Here is a 19,819-nt window from a genome sequence, read left to right as displayed (position 1 = left end):
GTCAAGGAACCTGGAGGACTAAAACAGGTTGGAATTTTCTTGTGTGCTTAGGATTGTGCCAGGTGGTAGCTGGAGGAGGGTAGAGGGAGATACCAAAAATACATCGTAAAACCATTGCCCTCAAGAGATGAAGAACACAGAACTACTCTCATTCACTCCACAAATATGTGGGATGTGTCTACCATGTTCTTGCCATTTTCCTAGGCACTGGGAATTTTAAAGTGGATAAAACATAGCTCCTGACTCAGTGAAGCTTACTACATCCTTTTCTGGGGGAAAGAAAGACATTGAACAAGAAATAACAAATCTAATGTATGTTAGGAAATGTAAAGTATGGGATGCTTCAGAATAGAATAATTGGACAGTTGACAACATAAATGCTCTAGGAGTTTATAAATGAGATATAGCCAGGTACAATAACTAGCCAGGATTTTTACTTTAGGCAACAGGAATCTTCATAAGGTTTTCAGCAGGGTAGTTACATGCTGGTCAGAGGTGTTTCAGGAAGGTGGTATGTCATAGAAATTAGGCATTCTGGAGTCAGGTTGGTGTTAGATTTAAATCCTTCTCTGCCACTTACTAGCTTTGCGAACTCAGCTTCATCATCTCTAAATGGGATAAACATAATAGTCTCTACCTCATATTTGAATGAATTATTGTAATGTACATAGCTGTTTTTTCTATTATTACTACTAGTTTTTCAAACTTAGGTCCTTTGATAATTATGTAGAGAATGGGGATCCTTAGAAAGACCAATTGGTAGGCTGTTGAAGTAGCCTTAGCAAGAGACAAACTAGGGCAGTGACTATGCAGAGGAAGAGAATTTGAGATATTTGGAAAGTTTTTTTAAAGTTTATACCAGCAATTCCACTCAGGAGAAATGAAAACATGTCGATGCAAAATTTTGTATTAGTCAGGGCTTTCCAGAAAAACAGAACCAATAGGATATATAGTGATATATATAAAAGGATATCTGTTATAAGAATTGACTCACACTGTTATGGAGGCCACGAAGTCCCTTGATCAGCTATCTGCAGGCTAGAGAACCCGGAAAGCTGGTGATGAAAGTCCAAGTTGAAAGGCCTCAGAATGAGAACCAATATGTTCTCTATATATTTTTGATACTAATCTTTTATCTGATATGTCATTTGTGTTAAGTCCCTGTTGGATTTGAAAGGCCCAAGAACCGGAAACTCCAAGTTGGAGGACAAGAGAAGATGAATGTCTCAGCTCAGGCAGAGAGAGCAAATTCTCCAGATCTCTGCCTTTTTTGATGTATTCTGGGCCTTGGCAGATTGGATGATGCCCACTCATACAGGTGAGGGCATCTTTACTCAGCCTACTGATTCATGTGCTAATCTCTTCCAAAGACACCCTCACAGACACACTCAGAAATAATGTTTTACCAGCTATCTAGGCATTCTTCAGCTCAGTCAACTCATCACATAAAATTAGCCACCACAAATGTTCATAGCAGCATTATTTTCTTTAATATTTTTTCATAGTTTCTGAGTTTTCTTAAAAAATGGTAAATTTTTAAAATTTACATCCAAGTTAGTTAGCTTATAGTGCAACAATGATTTCAGGAGTAGATTCCTTAATGCCCCTTACCCATTTATCCCATCCCCCCTCCCACAACCCCTCCAGCAACCCTCTGTTTGTTTTCCATATTTAAGAGTCTCTTATGTTTTGTCTCCTTTCCTGTTTTTATTTTTGCTTCCCTTCCCTTATGTTCATCTGTTTTGTCTCTTAAAGTCCTCATATAAGTGAAGTCAAATGATATTTGTCTTTCTGACTGACTAATTTCACTTAGCATAATACCCTCCAGTTCCATCCATATAGTTGCAAATGGCAAGATTTCATTCTTTCTGATTGCCGAGTAATACTCCATCGTTTATATATACCACATCTTCTGTATCCATTCATCCATCGATGGACATTTGGACTCTTTCCATACTTTGGCTATTGTAGATAGTGCTGCTATAAACATTGGGGTGCATGTGCCCCTTCGAAACAGCATACCTGTATCCCTTGGATAAATACCTAGTAGTGCAATTGCTGGGTCGTAGGGTAGTTCTGTTTTTAGTTTTTTGAGGAACCTCCATACTGTTTTCCAGAGTGGCTGCACCAGCTTGCAATCCCACCAGCAATGCAAAAGAGATCCTCTTTCTCTGCATCCTAGCCAACATCAGTTGTTGCCTGAGTTGTTAATGTTAGCCATTCTGACAGGTGTGAGGTGGTATCTCATTGTGGTTTGATTTGTATTTCCCTGATGGTGAGTGATGTTGAGCATTTTTTCATGTGTTAGTTGGCCATCTGGATGTCTTCTTTGGAGAAGTGTCTATTCATGTCTTTTGCCCATTTCTTCACTGGATTATTTGTTTTCTGGGTGTTGAGTTTGAAAAGTTCTTTATAGATTTTGGATACTAATCTTTTATCTGATATGTCATTTGCAGATATCCTCTCCCACTCCATTGGTTGCCTTTTAGTTTTGCTGTTTGTTTCCTTTGCTGCGCAGAAGCTTTTTATTTTGATGAGGTCCCAATAGTTCATTTTTGCCTTTGTTTCCCTTGCCTCCTGAGATGTGTTGAGTAAGAAGTTGCTGCGGCCGGGGCGCCTGGGTGGCGCAGTCGGTTAAGCGTCCGACTTCAGCCAGGTCACGATCTCGCGGTCTGTGAGTTCGAGCCCCGCGTCAGGCTCTGGGCTGATGGCTCGGAGCCTGGAGCCTGTTTCCGATTCTGTGTCTCCCTCTCTCTCTGCCCCTCCCCCGTTCATGCTCTGTCTCTCTCTGTCCCAAAAATAAATAAAAAACGTTGAAAAAAAATTAAAAAAAAAAAAAAAAAAAAAACCTCTGAAAAAAAAAAAAAAAAAAAGAAGTTGCTGCGGCCAAGGTCAAAGAGATTTTTAGTACCATTATTCTTAATAGCCAAATAGTGGAAACAACCGAAATGTCCATCAATTTATGAATGATAAACAAGATGAGATATATTCAAATGGTAGAATATTATTCAATCATAAAAAGGAATGAAGTACCAAAACATGCTACAACATAAAAGAAACTTGAAAACATTAGACTAAGTGAAAGAAGCCAGATACAAAAAGCTACATATTGTATGATTGCATTTAATGTTTTTAATGTTCATTCATTTTTTGAGAGAGAGAGAGACAGATAGACAAAGAATGAGTGGGGGAGGGGCAGAGAGCAAGGGAGACACAGAATCTGAAGCAGATTCTGGGTTCTGTGCTGACAGCTCAGACAGCGATCAACATGGGTCTCAAACCCATGAACCATGAGATTATGACCTGAGTGGAAGTTGGCCACTTAACCGACTGAACTACCCAGGTGCCCCTGTATGATTGCATTTACATTAAATGTCTAGTGCAGACAGATCCATAAAGACAGAAAGTAGGTTAGTGGTTGCCAGGACCTCGGAGGAATAGGACATAGTGAATGACTGCTAATGGGTTCAGGACTTATTAATGCAGTCATGGAAAATGTCCTGAAATTATACAGCAGTGAGAGTTGCACAATTTTATGTACATACTAAAAACCACTGAATTGAACACTTTGAAAGCATGAGTCTTATGGTAGGTGAATTATATTTTAATTTAAAAATTTAGTTGAGGGGTGCCTGGGTGGCTCAGTCAGTTGGGCATCAGACTCTTGGTTTTGGCTCAGGTCATAATCTCAGAGTTTGTGGGATCGAGCCCCACATCAGGCTCAAGCACAGAGCCTGCTTGGGATCCTCTCTCCCTTTCTCTCTCTGTCTCTGCCCCTCTTCCCCATGCTTTCTCTCTCTCAGAATACATTAATAAATTAATTTTTAAAAAATTTTAATTAAAAAAATAGTATAACAGGGTGAAAGAGATTAGAGATTACCTATGCCAAGAGATCCTTTATTCCCAAAGACATTGCTAATATCTATTCAGTCTTTGTGGTTTGTATTGAGGGATCGTATTGAGAACTTGCTATGTGCCAAGCAATGTTCCAAGAACTTTATGTGTATTTCCTTTAATGTCCACAACAACCACCCGAACTGAAGAAACTGAGGCTCAGCGAGGTTATATAACTTGTCCTAGGTCTACACAACTAGTATGTGGTGCAGGTAGGATTTGAACCCACAAAATTTAGCCCTAGAAGAAACCACTGTATCATAAACTCTCTTACTGAGATTGAATACATCATCATTGCACTAAACCCCCTTTTGCACCAGTAGGTGTCACTGTGTTTATCAAGGATGCATTCCATCTCTGTGGATTACCCTAGTGTCTGACATCTCCTAGACCACACAGTTATTCCTCAGAGGGAAGGAAAGAGACTAGAGGGGAAGGAAGAGAAGGAGATAGGAGGGAGAGGAGGAGAGAATATGGAAGAATTTAGAGGGGAACACTTCCTGATGTGTCACTGTCATATCCACCACCTGGAGTGCATCTCTCAGTTACGGTTTTCTTGATTAAAATCAGAGCTTTCTCGGGGTGCCTGGGTGACTCAGTCGGTTGACTTCGGCTCAGGTCATGATTTCGCGGTTCGTGAGTTCGAGCCCCATGTCGGGCTCTGTGCTGACAGCTCAGAGCCTGAAGCCTGCTTTGGATTCTGTGTCTCCTTCTCTCTCTGCCTCTCTCTCTGTCTCTCTCTCTCTCTGTCTCTCACTGTCTCTCTGAAAAACAAACATTAAAACAATTTTTTGTTTTTTTTAAATCAGAGCTTTCCCTTTGAATCAACACTGTCCTACCCCACTTGGCCCTTAAGAGCCAGTCTGATAGTTGGGTCAGCTCCCCAGACTGACTCTGTTGCTCTCCACATTCTCTCCTGTCCCACCACCACCTGTCTGTGTTGGGAAGGTCCCAGAATGCCTGGAGCCTCAGCCTGTTCGAGTCACGCCCAGAGCTAGAGCTTCATTTCCCATTCTTTCTTTATTAACCCCAAATGCAATGACTGTAGTTATCTTGAGAAAGCATCACAGGTTCCAAGTGAGCTTCCTGGCCTTCTTGCTCCTTCTCTGGGTTCTCAAGGAAACAACGATGCAACAGCAAGTTTGTCCCTTGCCTCTCCGTGCATTCCTCCCTATGACCCTCTATGCCCCTTTCCCTATCCAGGTCCCGCCCATTCTATGCCCTTGTGGACTCCATCTTCCCCCTTCCACTACAAAAAGAATGACCTCATCCTTTGGCTTTATCTCTGATTGTGATAAAACTGGGTGGGTGGTGGCTAGTGGCACCTGGGTGGCTCAGTCGGTTAAGCATTGGACTTCTGATTTCAGCTCAGGTCATGATCTCAAGGTTTGTGAGTTTGTGCCCCACTGACAGAATCCTGCTTGGGATTCTCTCTCTCTCCCTCTCACAAAATAAATAAACTTAAAAAAAAAAAAAAAAAAAAAGAATGGGTGGTAGTTAGAAGGACCAGCCAATACTCATAGCACTTGCAAAGAACCCAGCATTGATCTAGGACCTTTACCTCTGGGAAGTTGTTAAAGCCCTGCCAACAAAACCCTGCTGTAGACACTACTTTTATAACCTCTTTTTACTTAGGAGAAAAATGAAGCACAGAGAGATTGTGGTTGAAGTCACACAACAGTTAGTGACAGCTGAGATTTGAAGCCATATGGGTCCAGCTTCAGACCAAGCCCTCATTCACCATGCCATACTCTATTGGTTTATAGAGTAGCTCATATGTCATCCTCTCTGGCTGACACATTTGTATTTTAATGTTTATTTTTGAGAGAGAGTGAGAGTGAGAGAGAGAGAGAGAGAGAGACTGGGTATGATGGGGGGAGGGAGATATAGAATCCGAAGCCAGCTCCAGGCTCTGAGCTGTCAGCACAGAGCCCGATGCAAGGTTGGAACTCACAAACTGTGAGATCATGACCTGAGCCGAAGTCAGACGCTTAACTGACTGAGCCATCCAGATGTCCCTAACACATTTGTATTTTAACAAGACCTTTCAGGAAACCGGGCCTGACTCAAAGGTGTGACTAAAGGTGACTACAAATATTTGGGGTGAGATTAGGGGCAGGCCTTTTCAGGCTAGCTCCACCTTGTGGTTAATCGGTCTGCCAATTAATGTTTCCTCATTTGCCCTCAGATGTTAATTGAGGTTCTTAATGATGACCCCGAGGCATTACAGTTTCCTGAAACTGTCTTCTGAATCATCAAAGATTAAGCTGTTCACTGCCTGGTTCATTTATTAAATAAGGACTTACTGAGTGCCCATCACCAGGCACCCAATATTGGCGCCCTGCCTTCATCAAGCTGTAGTTTGATGGGAGACATAATGTCAGTCAAACAATCACGCAGTAAGTGTAAGATTGCAGCTGTCACAAAGGCACCTTAAGGAGAGATGCCTGGTGCTCTGAGAGCATGATAAGAGTCTGATGGGGGGGAGGGGGCAGGGAAGGCTGAGGAGGGATTGACTGAGTGGAGATTTTGAAGCATGAGGATTAACTAGGTAAGGAGAGGAAGGAAGAACATTCTAGTCAGATAGAACATGCAAAGCCCTGTGGTAATAGCATGGTAGATGGGAGGCCAAGGTAGCTGGAATGAAGAGAAGGAGGAAGAAGCTGAAATTGGCTGGTAGGCCTGACTGCACAGGGTAAGCCAAGTGAAAGTTTTGCTTTGTCCTAAGAGTGAGGGGAAGCGCAGAAGTGTTTGATCAGATTTGCATTTTGAACACGTCACTGGAGTGAAAGTGTGGAGAATGACTGGTAAGTGTAATTTTTTGTATTCCAATGCCAAGCATTTCTGGACATGAAGCATGACAGATGTTATAAGTGACTTCCTCCTGTCAAGTCTCCCACCTGGCCCAGAGGACTGCATATTGCTCTGTTGGCTGGACTGGGTACACTCTGGGACATAAACCCTCTAAGGCAGAGCCACCTACTTTTTGGTTTTAGGTGAGTGACTTGGGCAGTGCATTCACTTTTTGGAAGGAAGATTTTAAAAAGATTCACAATCATCCAGCCTACTTCTTTTTACATAAATACCCTGTGTTTGGAGTTGTTCTATAGAAATGCTACCTTATTTAACCCCCACCACAGTCCTGGGAGACATTAGTATTATTCCTGTCACAGAGGTTCAGAAAGGTTCAATAATGTGTTCAGGTCATTCCACTACTTAAAGCCCAGGAAAAGGACCCATTGCTGCTTTTTTTTTTTTTTTTTTTTTTTTTTTTTTTTACCGTTTATTCAGTTTGGAGAGAGAGAGACAGAGCGTGAGCAGGGTAGGGGCAGAGAGAGAGGGAAACACAGAATCTGCAGCAGGCTCCAGGCTCTGAGCTGTCAGCACAGAGCCTGATGTGGTGCTCAAACTCACAAACCATGAGATCATGACCTGAGCTGAAGTCGGATGCTTAACCAACTGAGCCACCCAGGTGCCCCAGGACCCATTGCTTCTTGATTCCAAGTCCATCCCAAACATCCCAAAACCCCTTCCTTTTTTATTTTTTTTAAAGGCTTATTTATTTATTCTGAAAGGCAGGGCGGGGTCGGGGGGGGGGGGGAGCAGGAGCAGGGGAGGGGCAGAAAGAGAAAGAGAATTCTAAGCAGGTTTTGCGCTGTTAGCAAAGACCCCAATGTGAGGCCTGAACTCACAAATCCTGAGATGACCTGAGCCGAAGTCGGATGCTTAACCAACTGAGCTGCCCAGGCGCCTCCCCCAAAATTCCTTCCTTAAATAAATCCATGCTAGTTGGTGGAGCCCTTCCTACAGATTCCCTCTTTAAGGAGTACACTGTGGTAAATAATTTTCACTACTGCCACACCTACTCTGAACTCTAGGAACAGTTACCAAAGACAAGAGGCACGCCTTCCTCTTTCTAGTTACTTGCTTGCTCATTGGGGTGTGCCAGCAGCCCTCTTCCATCCCCTAAAGGCCTGCCAAGCATAAAATTGGCCTAAAAATAATCTTAGGTGATTAACACCTGTCTTTTCTCCTCCAGTTTTATTCAAGTAGCCTAGGAACTAATAGTGCAAGTTTATCAAAGCAGTGATAGTGCCTTAAAAGCTTTATTGCTCCATGAAGTTCAAGACAAATTACGTTGAAAATGCAGTTCTAATACCCTATGTGTAGGAGATATTTTTTTCCTAGCAACACACTTGGACTGCAAAGAACTTCTGCCTAGGGAAACACCAGTATTGTCAAAAACAATGACATTGGGGCGCCTGGGTGGCTCAGTCGGTTAAGCGGCCGACTTTGGCTCAGGTCATGATCTCTCGGTCCGTGAGTTCAAGCCCCACGTCGGGCTCTGTGCTGACAGCTCAGAGCCTGGAGCCTGTTTCAGATTCTGTGTCTCCCTCTCTCTGACCCTCCCCCGTTCATGCTCAGTCTCTCTCTGTCTCAAAAATAAATAAACGTTAAAAAAAATTAAAAAAAAAAAACAATGACATTGATTTTTTACCCCCAATGTTCTACATTTTCTCTTTTTTGAAATGAGTAATAGGATAAATCAGACAGGTTCTTAGAACTTGCACCTTTGTAGGTGGTGTGGGGGAGCCAGGTTGGCACAAATAGGAACTGAGGTATTGTTTCTGCTCTGGCATAGGAAGGTGGGATAAAGCCCTAAACTTCATGATGAGTTCTGATTCACCCTTTGCATTTCTCTTTTCAAAAAATTATTGTTTATTATTATTATTATTATTATTATTATTATTTGAGAGAGACAGAGAGAGAGACAGAAAGCACAAGCAAGTAAGGGGCAGAGGGAGAGGGAGAAAGAAAATCCCAAGCAGGCTTCACGCCCACTGTGGAGCTGGATTTGGGGCTTGATCCCCTTATTGTGACCTGAGCTGAAATCGAGTCGACACTCAACTGACTGAGCCACCCAGGCACCCCTGCATTTCTTTTTAGTGCTCATATTAAACACTGAGGAGGGGCACCTGCCTGGCTCAGATGGAGGAGCATGTGACTTTTGATCTCTAGGTTGTGAGATTGAGCCCCTCATTGGGCTGTAGAGATGACTTAAATAAACTTTTAAAAATGGGAGGCACTTGGGTGGCTCGGTTGGTTGAGTGAACGACTTCGGCTCAGGTCATGATCCCAGTTTGTGAGTTTGAGCCCCGTATCGGGCCTTGTGCTGACAGCTCAGAGCCTGGAGCCTGCTTCACATTCTGTGTCTCCCCCTCTCTCTGCCCCTTCCTTGCTCGTCCTCAGTGTCTCTCTGTCTCTCAATAATAAATAAATGTTAAAAAAAATTTTTTTTAACTTTAAAAAATCGTTATTTTTTTAATAAATGATTTTAATAAATAATAAACATTGAAGAGAGGCCAGTAGCAAAGGGTCTGGGGCACGGGCATGGAGAAGATGAGCAAGAGGTGAAATGGAGCACTTATGCATTAATGGGAGGCAAGAAGGAGGGACTGTAAGAGGAAAGAGAATGGTTGGAAATGAACTGGGAAAGCAAAGAGAAAACAGTGAGAAAGCAGAGGAAGAAAGAGATGCTTGCACGGGAGAGAGTATTCTGTCCTTACCATGAAAGACCTGGCATCCCTACCAAGGACCTTTCAGAAGATCCTGTATCCTTATCACTCAACTCCAGTCGGACTAACTTCCTTGCTGCTCTTGCGCACTTGGCTTTAGGACCCTCCATTTGCTGTCCTTCAGGTATTTACCGGGCTCTTCCCTCATTTCCTTCAAGGCTCTACCCAAGTGGTCGCTCTATCCACACCCTACATAAAATAACACCTCCCTCCTTTTTATCCGACTTTATTCTTAAAGCCGCAATCACCATCCACCACACGATTTGCGATTGTCTGACACTCTCCACCTCCCTCCCCAGAAGGTAAATTCTATGTGCGAAAGGGTCTTCACTTTCCTCACTGATACATCTCCAGGACCTAGCCTGACACTTTGAGGTGGGGGCGGGGCTCAACATAAGTTGAAGGACTCAAGATGTGGGTGTAGATGGGCGGAGACGGTGTTCCGAAGGGGTGTTTGGGGGTGTGCTTACAGCTCAACGCAACAGCAATTTTTCTCTCCTCCCCAGGCATTTCCTCCCCTAGGAAGCTAGGAATCAGAAGCAGGAATGAGAGAATTAAGGAAGCATCCAAATTAGTCCAGCTCAAATTCTAATTAAAAGTGCAAAAGCGAGAAGGACTGAAAGGTAAAGAATACTGCATACACGCAAAAGTGAGAGTGAAAAGTAAGAGAAGACTAACAGGCGTCACTCTTTCCAATCTCTCCCTGATTCCCCCCCCCCCCCCCCTTGGGGCGAGGCGCTGCTCGCACGCTCCTCTATCGCCCCTGTTGCGTTTCGCAGTCACCATCACTTTGGCGGAGACCAGGCCCGCCTTCGCCCGTCAGCTTCCCCCGCCCGCCTCGGCCAAGGCCCTGGCACGCGCCCGCCAGAGCCGCTAAGGCGACCGGGACTACACCTCCCAGGGTGCCGAGCGCGGGGGCGCCTGCGCAGTGCGGCGGGAGGCGGCGGTCTGTTCTCCGCTGAGGAGGAGCGGGGCAGAGGAGGGAGGCAGTGGGTGAGAGTTCAGAGTTCAGCAGCAGCAGCCCGAGCCCATGATTCCCATATGCCCTGTAGTTTCTTTCACCTATGGTGAGTATAATGTGCCCCGCCGAGGTCCCTGCCCGGCCCCTTCCCCGGCCCGGGGCCGCGGGGAGGCGCGGGGGTTGGGGCTGGCTCCAGGGAGGAGGCGGCGGCCGCCACCGGGGCGTGCGAGTGAGTGAGGGAGTGCGAGGCGGGAGGGGGAGGCGGCGCGGCCGCGGCCCTGGCCCCGGCCCGGCGAGGGCGGCTTCTCACAGCGCCTCTCTCTCTCCCTTTTCCTCCCTCGGCGTCTCTGCCCCTCTGCGCCTCTCCTCCCGCCATGGGACCCGACTCTCCGTGCCCGCCGCAGTGCCCAGCCGGCTGGGGGAAGATGCCAAAATGGCGACCGGCAACTACTTTGGATTCACCCACAGCGGGGCGGCGGCGGCGGCGGCTGCGGCCCAGTATAGGTAACGGCTCCCCGCCCTCTCCCTTCTTTCCCCCTGCTCGCTCTTCCGCCCACATCCCGCCGACACAACGCCCCCGCGCCGGCCCCCGCCCGGCGCCCCCGAGTCCCGGCCCGAGACGGGCCCGGCCCGGCGGCCTCTCCCGCCCCGCTGGCCCGCGACGGGGAGGGGCCCCCCCCGGTGGGGGCGGGAGCGAGAGACCGCCGAGGTGTTGGGACGTGGAGGGCCGCCGGGGCTTTCGGCGGCCCCGCAGCTAAAATGGCCTCCCGCGGCCTCGGAGCCCAGCCGCCACCCCCGCCCGGCCGGCTGAGGGAGGGAAGCGAGGCCGGGGCTCGGATCTCCCCCCCAGTCTCCGCCCCGCCTGTCCAGTTCCCCGCTCTGAACCCCCTTCCACTTGGGGAATGGAGCGGGTGGGCGCAGGGGAGCGCCGAGTCGCACTGCCCACCGGCCTGTTCCGCGACGCCTCCCGTGCGCCAGTCTTCGCCCAGTGCCGAGGCCCCTTGAGCCAGATAACGTGTCATTTTCTCGGGTACCTTCTCCTTCGGCTCCTCCTGTCCCTCCTCTCGAAACCTGCAAACAAACCGCGGGTGTCAACTACATTGGGTTCCTTTAGTTTTTCCTCTAGGGAGAGATGTAAACATACCAACCACCTGTGAATTTGTAGTTGGTAGACTGGTAAAGATGTGCGAAGTTTCTAGTACTGGTAAATGAATCCATGGCCTTATTCTAGCTATTGAGTTTAGGCCGGGGGGTGGGAGGTGGTAATAATTCCCCTTGGCGGGTCTTTTTCCTCGAGTATGGGGGCGGGTTGGGGGGGGGGGGTTCGAGTGAGATTGTACTGACATTGTGATGCATCCAATGAAATCTGTACCTTAAGGGAAGCTCTAATTTCTGAAGTGTCAGTAGTTCATTATACATCTTATCAGAAGAGAAAAACGCGCTAGATTTTTTTTTTTTTTTTTTTGTGGTCGTTGTTGCTTTTGAGTCAGTCTGAGACATTGTGTTCAGATTCAGGCCATAAACCTACAGGGCTCCTAAGCGACCAGCTTTTTATAGAAAGAGATATATTAGATATGTGTGTTAACTATTTGGTTAAACCCAGGGAATTTTTTTATCTCCTTAACTTCAGGTGTTAGGTTGTGTAATGCAAAGGGCATCACTGGGAATCAGAAGACCTGGCTTCCATGTCTTTTTTCCTCTTGATTTTAGTCGTTGGGGGCATCACTTGTTTGGGCTTTCATTTTCCTCATCTGTAAAATGAGATGTTCGGCTGTCTTCTTGAGTAAAAGCCTGTAACTCTGAAAAGGTTGCTATATTTCATGGAATTCTAAGATACCGCTTATGTATGCTTTATTTTATATATCACCAGAGAAAGTTGTTGCCAATTAAAGTATACAGTGCTTAAGACCCCATTGGTTTTAAGAGATGTTAAAATGTGTAAATGTACATTTTATTTAAAAAATTGGTATTAAATTTTTATAATTGTTGAATTCCTTTTTTTTTTTTTTTTTTTTAATGTTTGTTTATATTTGAGAGAGTATGCCGGAGGTGGGTAGGGGCAGAGGGACATGGAGACAGAATCCAAAGCAGGCTGCAGGCTCAGAGCTGTCAGCGCAGAGCCGGAATCCCGGCACTTGAACTCACAAGCCCTGAGATAATGACTTGAACCAAAGTCGGACACTTAACCGACTGAGCCACTCAGGTGCCCCTGTAATCGTTGAATTTCTTAAACGCATGTGGCAGTTTTTACAAATCTGTTTTATCTTGAGACATTCCAGAAAATATTGGGGGCAAGATCTTGGGGCTTTTCAAACACTAACAAATTCTTTGCTACTAACAAAGCATCAGTTACTTTGATCAAAATCTTTTAGAGCTAATAATTTTCATGGAGAGAGGGGAAAAAAACCATTTCTTTTCCTGGAAAACAAGCTAGCTAATCAGCATCTGTGCCATAAATCCTGTGCTACCAAGTACTATGTGTTCTAGACAAAGCTGTATTTAACCATTAGAAATTTTACTTGTTTCACACAGTATTTTTGTTGTTACTATGGGCAGAGTGATAGGTTTTGGGATTATTTGCTGAAAATAGAATGGGTTCTTTGGCAGTTTTGAAATCATTGTTTTCTAGTCCAGACCTACAGATAGAAATGGGGGAGGAGGGGCGCCTAGGTGGCTCAGTCTGTGAAGCATCCCACTTTGGCTCAAGTAATGATCTCACAGTTCATGGGTTCAAGCCCCGCATTGGTCTCTGCTGACAGCTCAGAGCCTGGAACCTGCTTCAGATTCTGGGTCTCCCCCTCTCTCTCTGCCCTTCCCCCACTCACACTCTGTCTCTGTCTCCCAAAAATAAATAAAATGTTTAAAAAAAAAATGGGAGAGGAAATGCTAACTTAAAGATGCTTAACCTTTTTTTTTTTTTTTTTTTTTTTTAAGTTCATTTATATTTTGAGAGGTGGGGGAAAGGAGGGGCAGGGAGAGAGGGGAGAGAGAATCCCAAGCAGGCTCTGCGCTGTCAGCACAGAGTTCCGATGTAGGGCTCTATCCCACCATCTATGAGATCATGACTTGAGCCGAAATCAAGGGTTGGATGCCTAACCCTACTGAGCCACCCAGGCGCCCCACTTAATCATTTTTTTTATAAAATAATTGTATGTATGTGTTTTATCCCAGTATAGAAAAGTAGTACAGAATTTCTGTACCTAATTTTTCTATTGGCTTTGAATCTCAAGTTTCAGTAAACTGTAACAACCATCCAAATTACTAAATTTTATCTATATGTCTAATAAGGAAATACTAGTCTTTTAACTATACTTATTTATGCATATGCCAGCAAAACTAATTGTTAATATGTTCTGTCCTTGTATTTAGATATAGTACATGGCAAATTGGTTGCTTTTATGGAAAGAAATCAGGCCCAATAATGCTAATCCTGCAGCTCAAGGAAGATAAATAGCATTAATAATAAAAGCATATACAAAAAATGCAGTGCTGATGCTTATTTTTCTTCCTGTCTAGAAATCACTATAATGTAACTTGTAGACATGGAAGACCAAGGGCTTACTTTGCAAGTTTTTGTTGTTAGTTTTTGTTTTTTATTTTAATTTAAAGGATGCAAACTTGGAAATTTTAAGCATTTACTTGTGGATAATGTGTTGAATCAAATACAAATAACTCATTGAATACAAGTAAAAAAGTAACCTAAGTCTACATTTCATTCTAGTTCTTAGTTTTCTTGGTTATAGCTGTCTGTGTAAGGCTGTAAATTCTACTTCTCACTGCTAACTTCTAAATAAACTAAGTTTTTTATTTGTATAATGCATATTAAATATTTTCATGATAAGCACTCAGTCCTTGTGCTACATGTTCCATCAGCTACTGTTTTTCTTTTTGTATTTTTTTAAGGCAAGTAAATAAACCTATGCCTATTAGCCACTGTTGCAGATAAAATCTTTTCATTTTTTTGGCCTTTTTTCCTCCTTAGAAATGAAGAAATCAAAATACTTTTAAGTATTAATTTATATGTTTATATGTATGTGTTTCTGGTAGTATTAATTTGTGGGGCACAGGATGAAGCAGATAAGAAGTATGGTGAAAAAATAGGATGGCTTCATGGCAGAAAGGGGGGGACTTGGTTGGGTAGGTAACCTACTTTAGTAGAGCTAACCTTTTTTGTTTGAGAAGAAAGACTTTCAGATAAATTTAATTTTGCAATCTTGGAAAAAAGTATTTCAACAGTTATGAAGACTTAGTGTAGCAAAGAATGTGGGGCAAGATAGTTCTCAATAGAAAAAAAAGTTTTCTGATAGTTACATAGGCTCAAAATCAATTTTTTAATTCATTCATTGGCAGTGATAGAGAAGTTCTCATAGTTTTTACTTTTTGAAAGGGGTTGTGGCATATACAGATACATGTATATGTAATAAACATGTAAAATAATATATATTATGTGTATTATATATATAATAAAATAGTAATATAATCCCATTATATTTTACTATTAATAGGACATAAACATTTCTTTGAGAGTTTTAAATAGCCAATTTCCCTTATTTATTTATAATTTTTTTTTATTTTAATGTTTATTTTTGAGAGAGAGAGAGCAAGCATGAACAGGGGAGGGGCAGAGAGTGGGAGACCTAGAATCTGAAGCAGGCTTCAGGCTCTGAGCTGTCAGCACAGAGCCCTGCAGGGGGCTGGAGCTCACAAACCTGAGCCAAAATCAGAGCTTGACTGACTGAGCCACTTAGGCGCCCCTCCCTTTATTATTTAGACAAGCCTTGGACATACAAGTTCCTTGTCCTCTTTCTATCTAATCAAGCTATTTGTTACCTGGATAACCTAAATCTTTAGCTTTTGCTTAAACTAATTTTCTTTGTCCTATATATAATTCATAATGTATCATTGAATAATTTAAAGTTAGCTATTTGAAAAAATCATTTGGTAACTTTCTTTTTTACCCTTTTTATATCTAGTATTTATTGAATTTAAAGGCTTTTGGGTAGAGATTGTATAAAAATATAAAATAATTACTTTACCCCCATATTCTTAGAATCTTAGCAAATGTCATTTAAGGATAAATGTTTAAGTGGATTTTGACTATCATCTGGACATTAGTTTAAATTCAGCATCTGCTAATTCAAAAGAAGGCATCTCATCAGTGATTCTTAAGATCTGTTTAGTATATCTGTTCCTAAAGGTTAAGTATCTCCTCACATCACTAAGATAACTTGGGTAGGTTGATAGCTGGTGAATTTTTTTTTTTCTTTCCTTTTTAGTTTATTTTGAATATAGTGTTAAGAATACTCTCTTGAGGAAAGAATGAGAGTAACATTAGTAGGGTAAAAAAGGAGTAATCCCTAACCGAGAAGGTGAAAAACCAGGTGAACAGGTTTTTGAAACCAATCATGGTGATGGAAATTTACTGGCTCTATAAAAAAAATTCTGCAACTGCTAATTATATCAGCTCTTTCATTGTTGAATCAGAGATCTTAGGATTCATAATGCTTGAATGAGTTTGAAATAATGAAAATTTTCTTTCCAAAAGGATTACTACTGTTACATTGATGATATTTCTTGCCTATGTTATTAGTAGCCTTAAGGGTAGTGTGAGCCAAAATATTCCTGTAGAGAATGTTTAAGGTGTATGCTTGACTGTGCTTTTGTAAACTGCTTTACAGTATACTCTAATGGGAAGAGCATGAATTTGGAGCTTGTGAGACTTCAGATTTGAATCTCAGCTCTATCCCATCAGTCATTTGGCCAAATCACTTCATCTTTCTGAGACTGTTCCCTCACCTGACTTACCTTGAGGTGAAGATTAAATATAAAAACTTTCTACCCTGGTCCTGATTTTCAGTAGGCATTTTACCAATGTTAGTTTTCTATGAAGTATAGATATTTGAATAATACTATAAGGGTTTTAAAGGAATTCATTAGTTGATGTCTTTCATATATTTAATGTATAGAGTTTCATAATCTCAAGGTAAAATGTTTTAAAAGTAGGTAATTGAGTATCAATTGATGGGCCTCAATTTGTGTCATTTTGTTTTTTTTATTTTACTTATTTTTAAATGTTTAAGAGCGAGGACACTTGAGGGGAGGGGAGGGACAGAGAGAGAAAGAGAGCGCGCGCGCGCGCGCGCGCGAATCCCAGGCAAGTTCTGTGCTGTCAGTGGGAGTCTCTCCAAATGTGAGATCACGACCTGAGCCAAAATCAAGAGTCAGATGCTCAACCTACTGAACCACCCAGGTGCTTCCCACTCCCCCACTCCCCTGCCACCGTGTCATTTTAATGGGGAAGGAAGGAGATTTTTTTTAAGTTTATTTATTTTGAGAGAGAATGAGCAGGGGAGGGGCAGAGAGAGAGAGAGAAAGATCCCAAGCAGGCTCCATGCTAAGACTGACCAGGGGCACAATTTCATGACCAACCTTGAGATCATGACCTGAGCAGAAATCAAGAATCAGACACTTAACCAAGCCACCCAGGCACCCCGGAAATTTTTTATTTGCAAGCAACATGATTATTTTATTTGCAGCCAACAGACAAAAATAAGAGAAATAGTAAGTACTTAGCAAATTTTCTGAATCTATAATCAGGCAGGAATTGGTAACTTTCTGTTTCACCAATATTGTGTTAGATTATTAAATTTCAAAATAAATCTTTTTTTATATAGCCACAAAACCTATTAAGTAGAAATAGAACTAATGAGATCTACAAAACACTTAAGGAAAAAAATACATTAGGATATAAAGGCCATAAAAGAATACATAAATAAATGAGGATGGACTGGGTCCGTGGAGTGAAAAAATACCATCAAGTTATCAACTTTCTTCTATGTAATCTATATAATGCAATTCCAATAAAAATCAACAGTCTTGAGGGACGGGGGTTAACTTGATAAAGTGATTCTAATGTTGGTAATGAAGATAGTGTTTGTCCAAAAGTAGTCATAACAGTCTTGTAAGATATGACAAGGAAGGTCTTGTATTATCACATACCCAAACTTTATTAAACAGGAGAATGTCATATTAATCAGTTACAGGGATAGACAAATAGATAACTGGAATAAAATAGAGATCCCAGAGATAGAATTATGCTTATGAGCAGTTGGATTATAATGTATAGCTGTTTAAATAGACATATTCGTTAAATCAGCCAAATTAGTTTTCAGAAGTACACCATCATGTTAATTAGAAGACAGGCCTTGGGCTTATAAGTGTGGTAATTGACAAAGTATGTTAGAATTACTTAGCTAAATGATTGAAGGTGTGCAGTGCACCCACTATGCTTGGCCATAAATTGTCCTTGGCACTCCTTCCTCAGAATTAGGGTCACTGTTCAGAGTATAGTATTTCTTAGTGCTGTGTGAAAGCTATGTGCAGTGCAGCTCTTTAATTCAGGCTTGTAGAGGACATACTAATAAAATAAAGATTACATTGGGCTTTAAAAAATATTTCCTATATAATATGTATATTAAAATACATTTTTAGGGAGTAACATGTAATATTTAATGAATATCTACAATATATATGTGCAGTCTCTGTACTCAAGGAGTTTATGCTTTTGTGGGATGTCCTGTGGGAGGGCAAATATACCTGCAAATAACCATGCCATGATAATGATCATACTTGAGTTTAAATGAAATACTAAAATGGGGAATTGGAGGATTCTCACTATGGAGTTTGAGATGCACTTCCATGGTCTTTCATTCTGAAAATTGAGGGAAGATCATTTTAGACAAAGGAAATGTGTTGAGCCAGGAAGGCAATGTATGATGCTTGATATGATTGAGAGTGGAATGACTTTGAAGTCAGACTACCTGAGGTGAATCCTGGTTCCCTGTACTACTTGCCGTGTGACCATGGGCAGTCTCTTGATATTTAAGCTTCATCTTTAAACTGGAGAAAATATTGTTCCTTTCTTCAGAGGATTGAGAGTTTTAGAAAGTTCTATGTTGAAGTACAACGTATAGAAAAACTGCACAGTATAGCATGATGAACTGTCATATACTAAACTTTACCTGTGTAAACAGTATCCAGATTAAAAACAAAAACAACATTATCAGCATCCTGGGAGGCTTCTACATTCTCCATTGTGTTGTTTTGATAATTCAATGACATAGTATTTGCAAAATGCTGGGAACAGTCCCTGGCATATATTACATCCCCATCAGTGTTAGCTATTATATTCAGTAGACATTTGGAATGGAGCTTAAGAAAGGGATAAGGGTTGGTAGTGTAAATCTGGATATCATTCATATGGTAGTGATGCCCTGTTTAGTTGTTGAGCATGGGTGAAACCAGAGAAAGTACAATGGCTGGCGTACGTCATTTAGTAAAAAATTTTGAACGAATGAGAGAAAAATAGAAAAAATAAAGCCATGGTTACAAACTTGGGAAACATCTGTGTTTAAGGTAAGGCCAGAGAAAGAAATAAGTAGGGCATGCACAGAGTTCCTGGAGGGGGGAAGGCCTTCTCCCAGCTTCTCAGCCTCACTGCAGGGTGGATGGGGTAACTTCACTCCCTGTGTCCTGAGTCCTTGCTAGAAACCTGCATTTCTGTCCACACACCTTGGACCTTGGTCCTGGGGGCTCAAAAACAAAAACAAACTGAAAAAGTTTTATGGTCTAATTTAGTATTCAAATAAGTTCTTGAGGGCCCTAGAGATCAAAGGGGCTTAAAGTATTGGGAAGATCAATTAAGTGAAAATAAAAATTTTAATATATTTTTTATTTCTGGGAAAATATATGCTGTATAAAATGCATTAACATTGATATGGTAATCAGTTTTAAATGGGAAAGAATGTTCTTAAAAAGATTTGAAGAAATCTAATACTTTTTTGATAGGAAACAACACAAAAACCTTTTAATTTTTTTTTTTTTTTTTTTTTTTTTTTTCCAACGTTTTTCATTTATTTTTGGGACAGAGAGAGACAGAGCATGAACGGGGGAGGGGCAGAGAGAGAGGGAGACACAGAATCGGAAACAGGCTCCAGGCTCCGAGCCATCAGCCCAGAGCCTGACGCGGGGCTCGAACTCACGGACCGCGAGATCGTGACCTGGCTGAAGTCGGACGCTTAACCGACTGCGCCACCCAGGCGCCCCCACAAAAACCTTTTAAACAATAATCATCGAGATGAGGGCGAAGTGCTGTTATTTATGAAGATGGCTTTATAGCTTCTCTCACTCTCCCAGTCCTACACATCCCAAACCATTTTTTTTTTATTGTAAACAGAATACTCATCATAAAATGTAAATTCAGTCACACCACTCTTCTGCTTAAAATCTTCACTGGCTGTCTATTACTTTGAGAATATCTGGTTATCCTAGCTTTATTAAGGACTTCAGTATCTTATTGTACACATTTATAATTCCTTATCTACATTTA

The 19,819-nt window shown here is 42.2% G+C and overlaps 1 protein-coding gene and 1 long non-coding RNA gene across 5 annotated transcripts in view; one reads left to right on the top strand and one right to left on the bottom strand.

The window, feature by feature from the left end:
* The window catches only part of LOC132680108 (uncharacterized), a 30,502-nt gene extending 18,775 nt beyond the window's left edge, over positions 1 to 11,727 (bottom strand). The window contains exons 1-3 of one of the 2 annotated variants that reach the window (XR_013554709.2): positions 11,583 to 11,727; positions 11,378 to 11,502; positions 995 to 1,083 (exon numbers count right to left, since the gene is read on the bottom strand). This is a non-coding gene — a long non-coding RNA (uncharacterized LOC132680108). The remainder of the gene's footprint in view (positions 1 to 994; positions 1,084 to 11,377; positions 11,503 to 11,582) is intronic. The other variant, XR_013554710.2, reaches the window with a different exon arrangement.
* The window catches only part of ZFR (zinc finger RNA binding protein), an 84,649-nt gene continuing 75,225 nt past the window's right edge, over positions 10,396 to 19,819 (top strand). The window contains exons 1-2 of one of the 3 annotated variants that reach the window (XM_078444681.2): positions 10,396 to 10,537; positions 10,836 to 10,935. In XM_078444681.2, the coding sequence (XP_078300807.2) occupies positions 10,501 to 10,537; positions 10,836 to 10,935 (137 nt within the window). In that variant the 5' untranslated portion in view covers positions 10,396 to 10,500. The remainder of the gene's footprint in view (positions 10,538 to 10,835; positions 10,936 to 19,819) is intronic. The other 2 variants (XM_078444674.2, XM_078444680.2) reach the window with 2 other exon arrangements.

The sequence above is a fragment of the Panthera onca genome, chromosome A1 (assembly GCF_046562875.1).
Source record: "Panthera onca isolate mPanOnc1 chromosome A1, mPanOnc1 haplotype 2, whole genome shotgun sequence".
NCBI classification, from domain to species: domain Eukaryota; kingdom Metazoa; phylum Chordata; class Mammalia; order Carnivora; family Felidae; genus Panthera; species Panthera onca.
The sequence above is the reverse complement of the archived record's forward strand: the minus strand, read 5'-3'. Positions and strand labels throughout refer to the sequence as shown.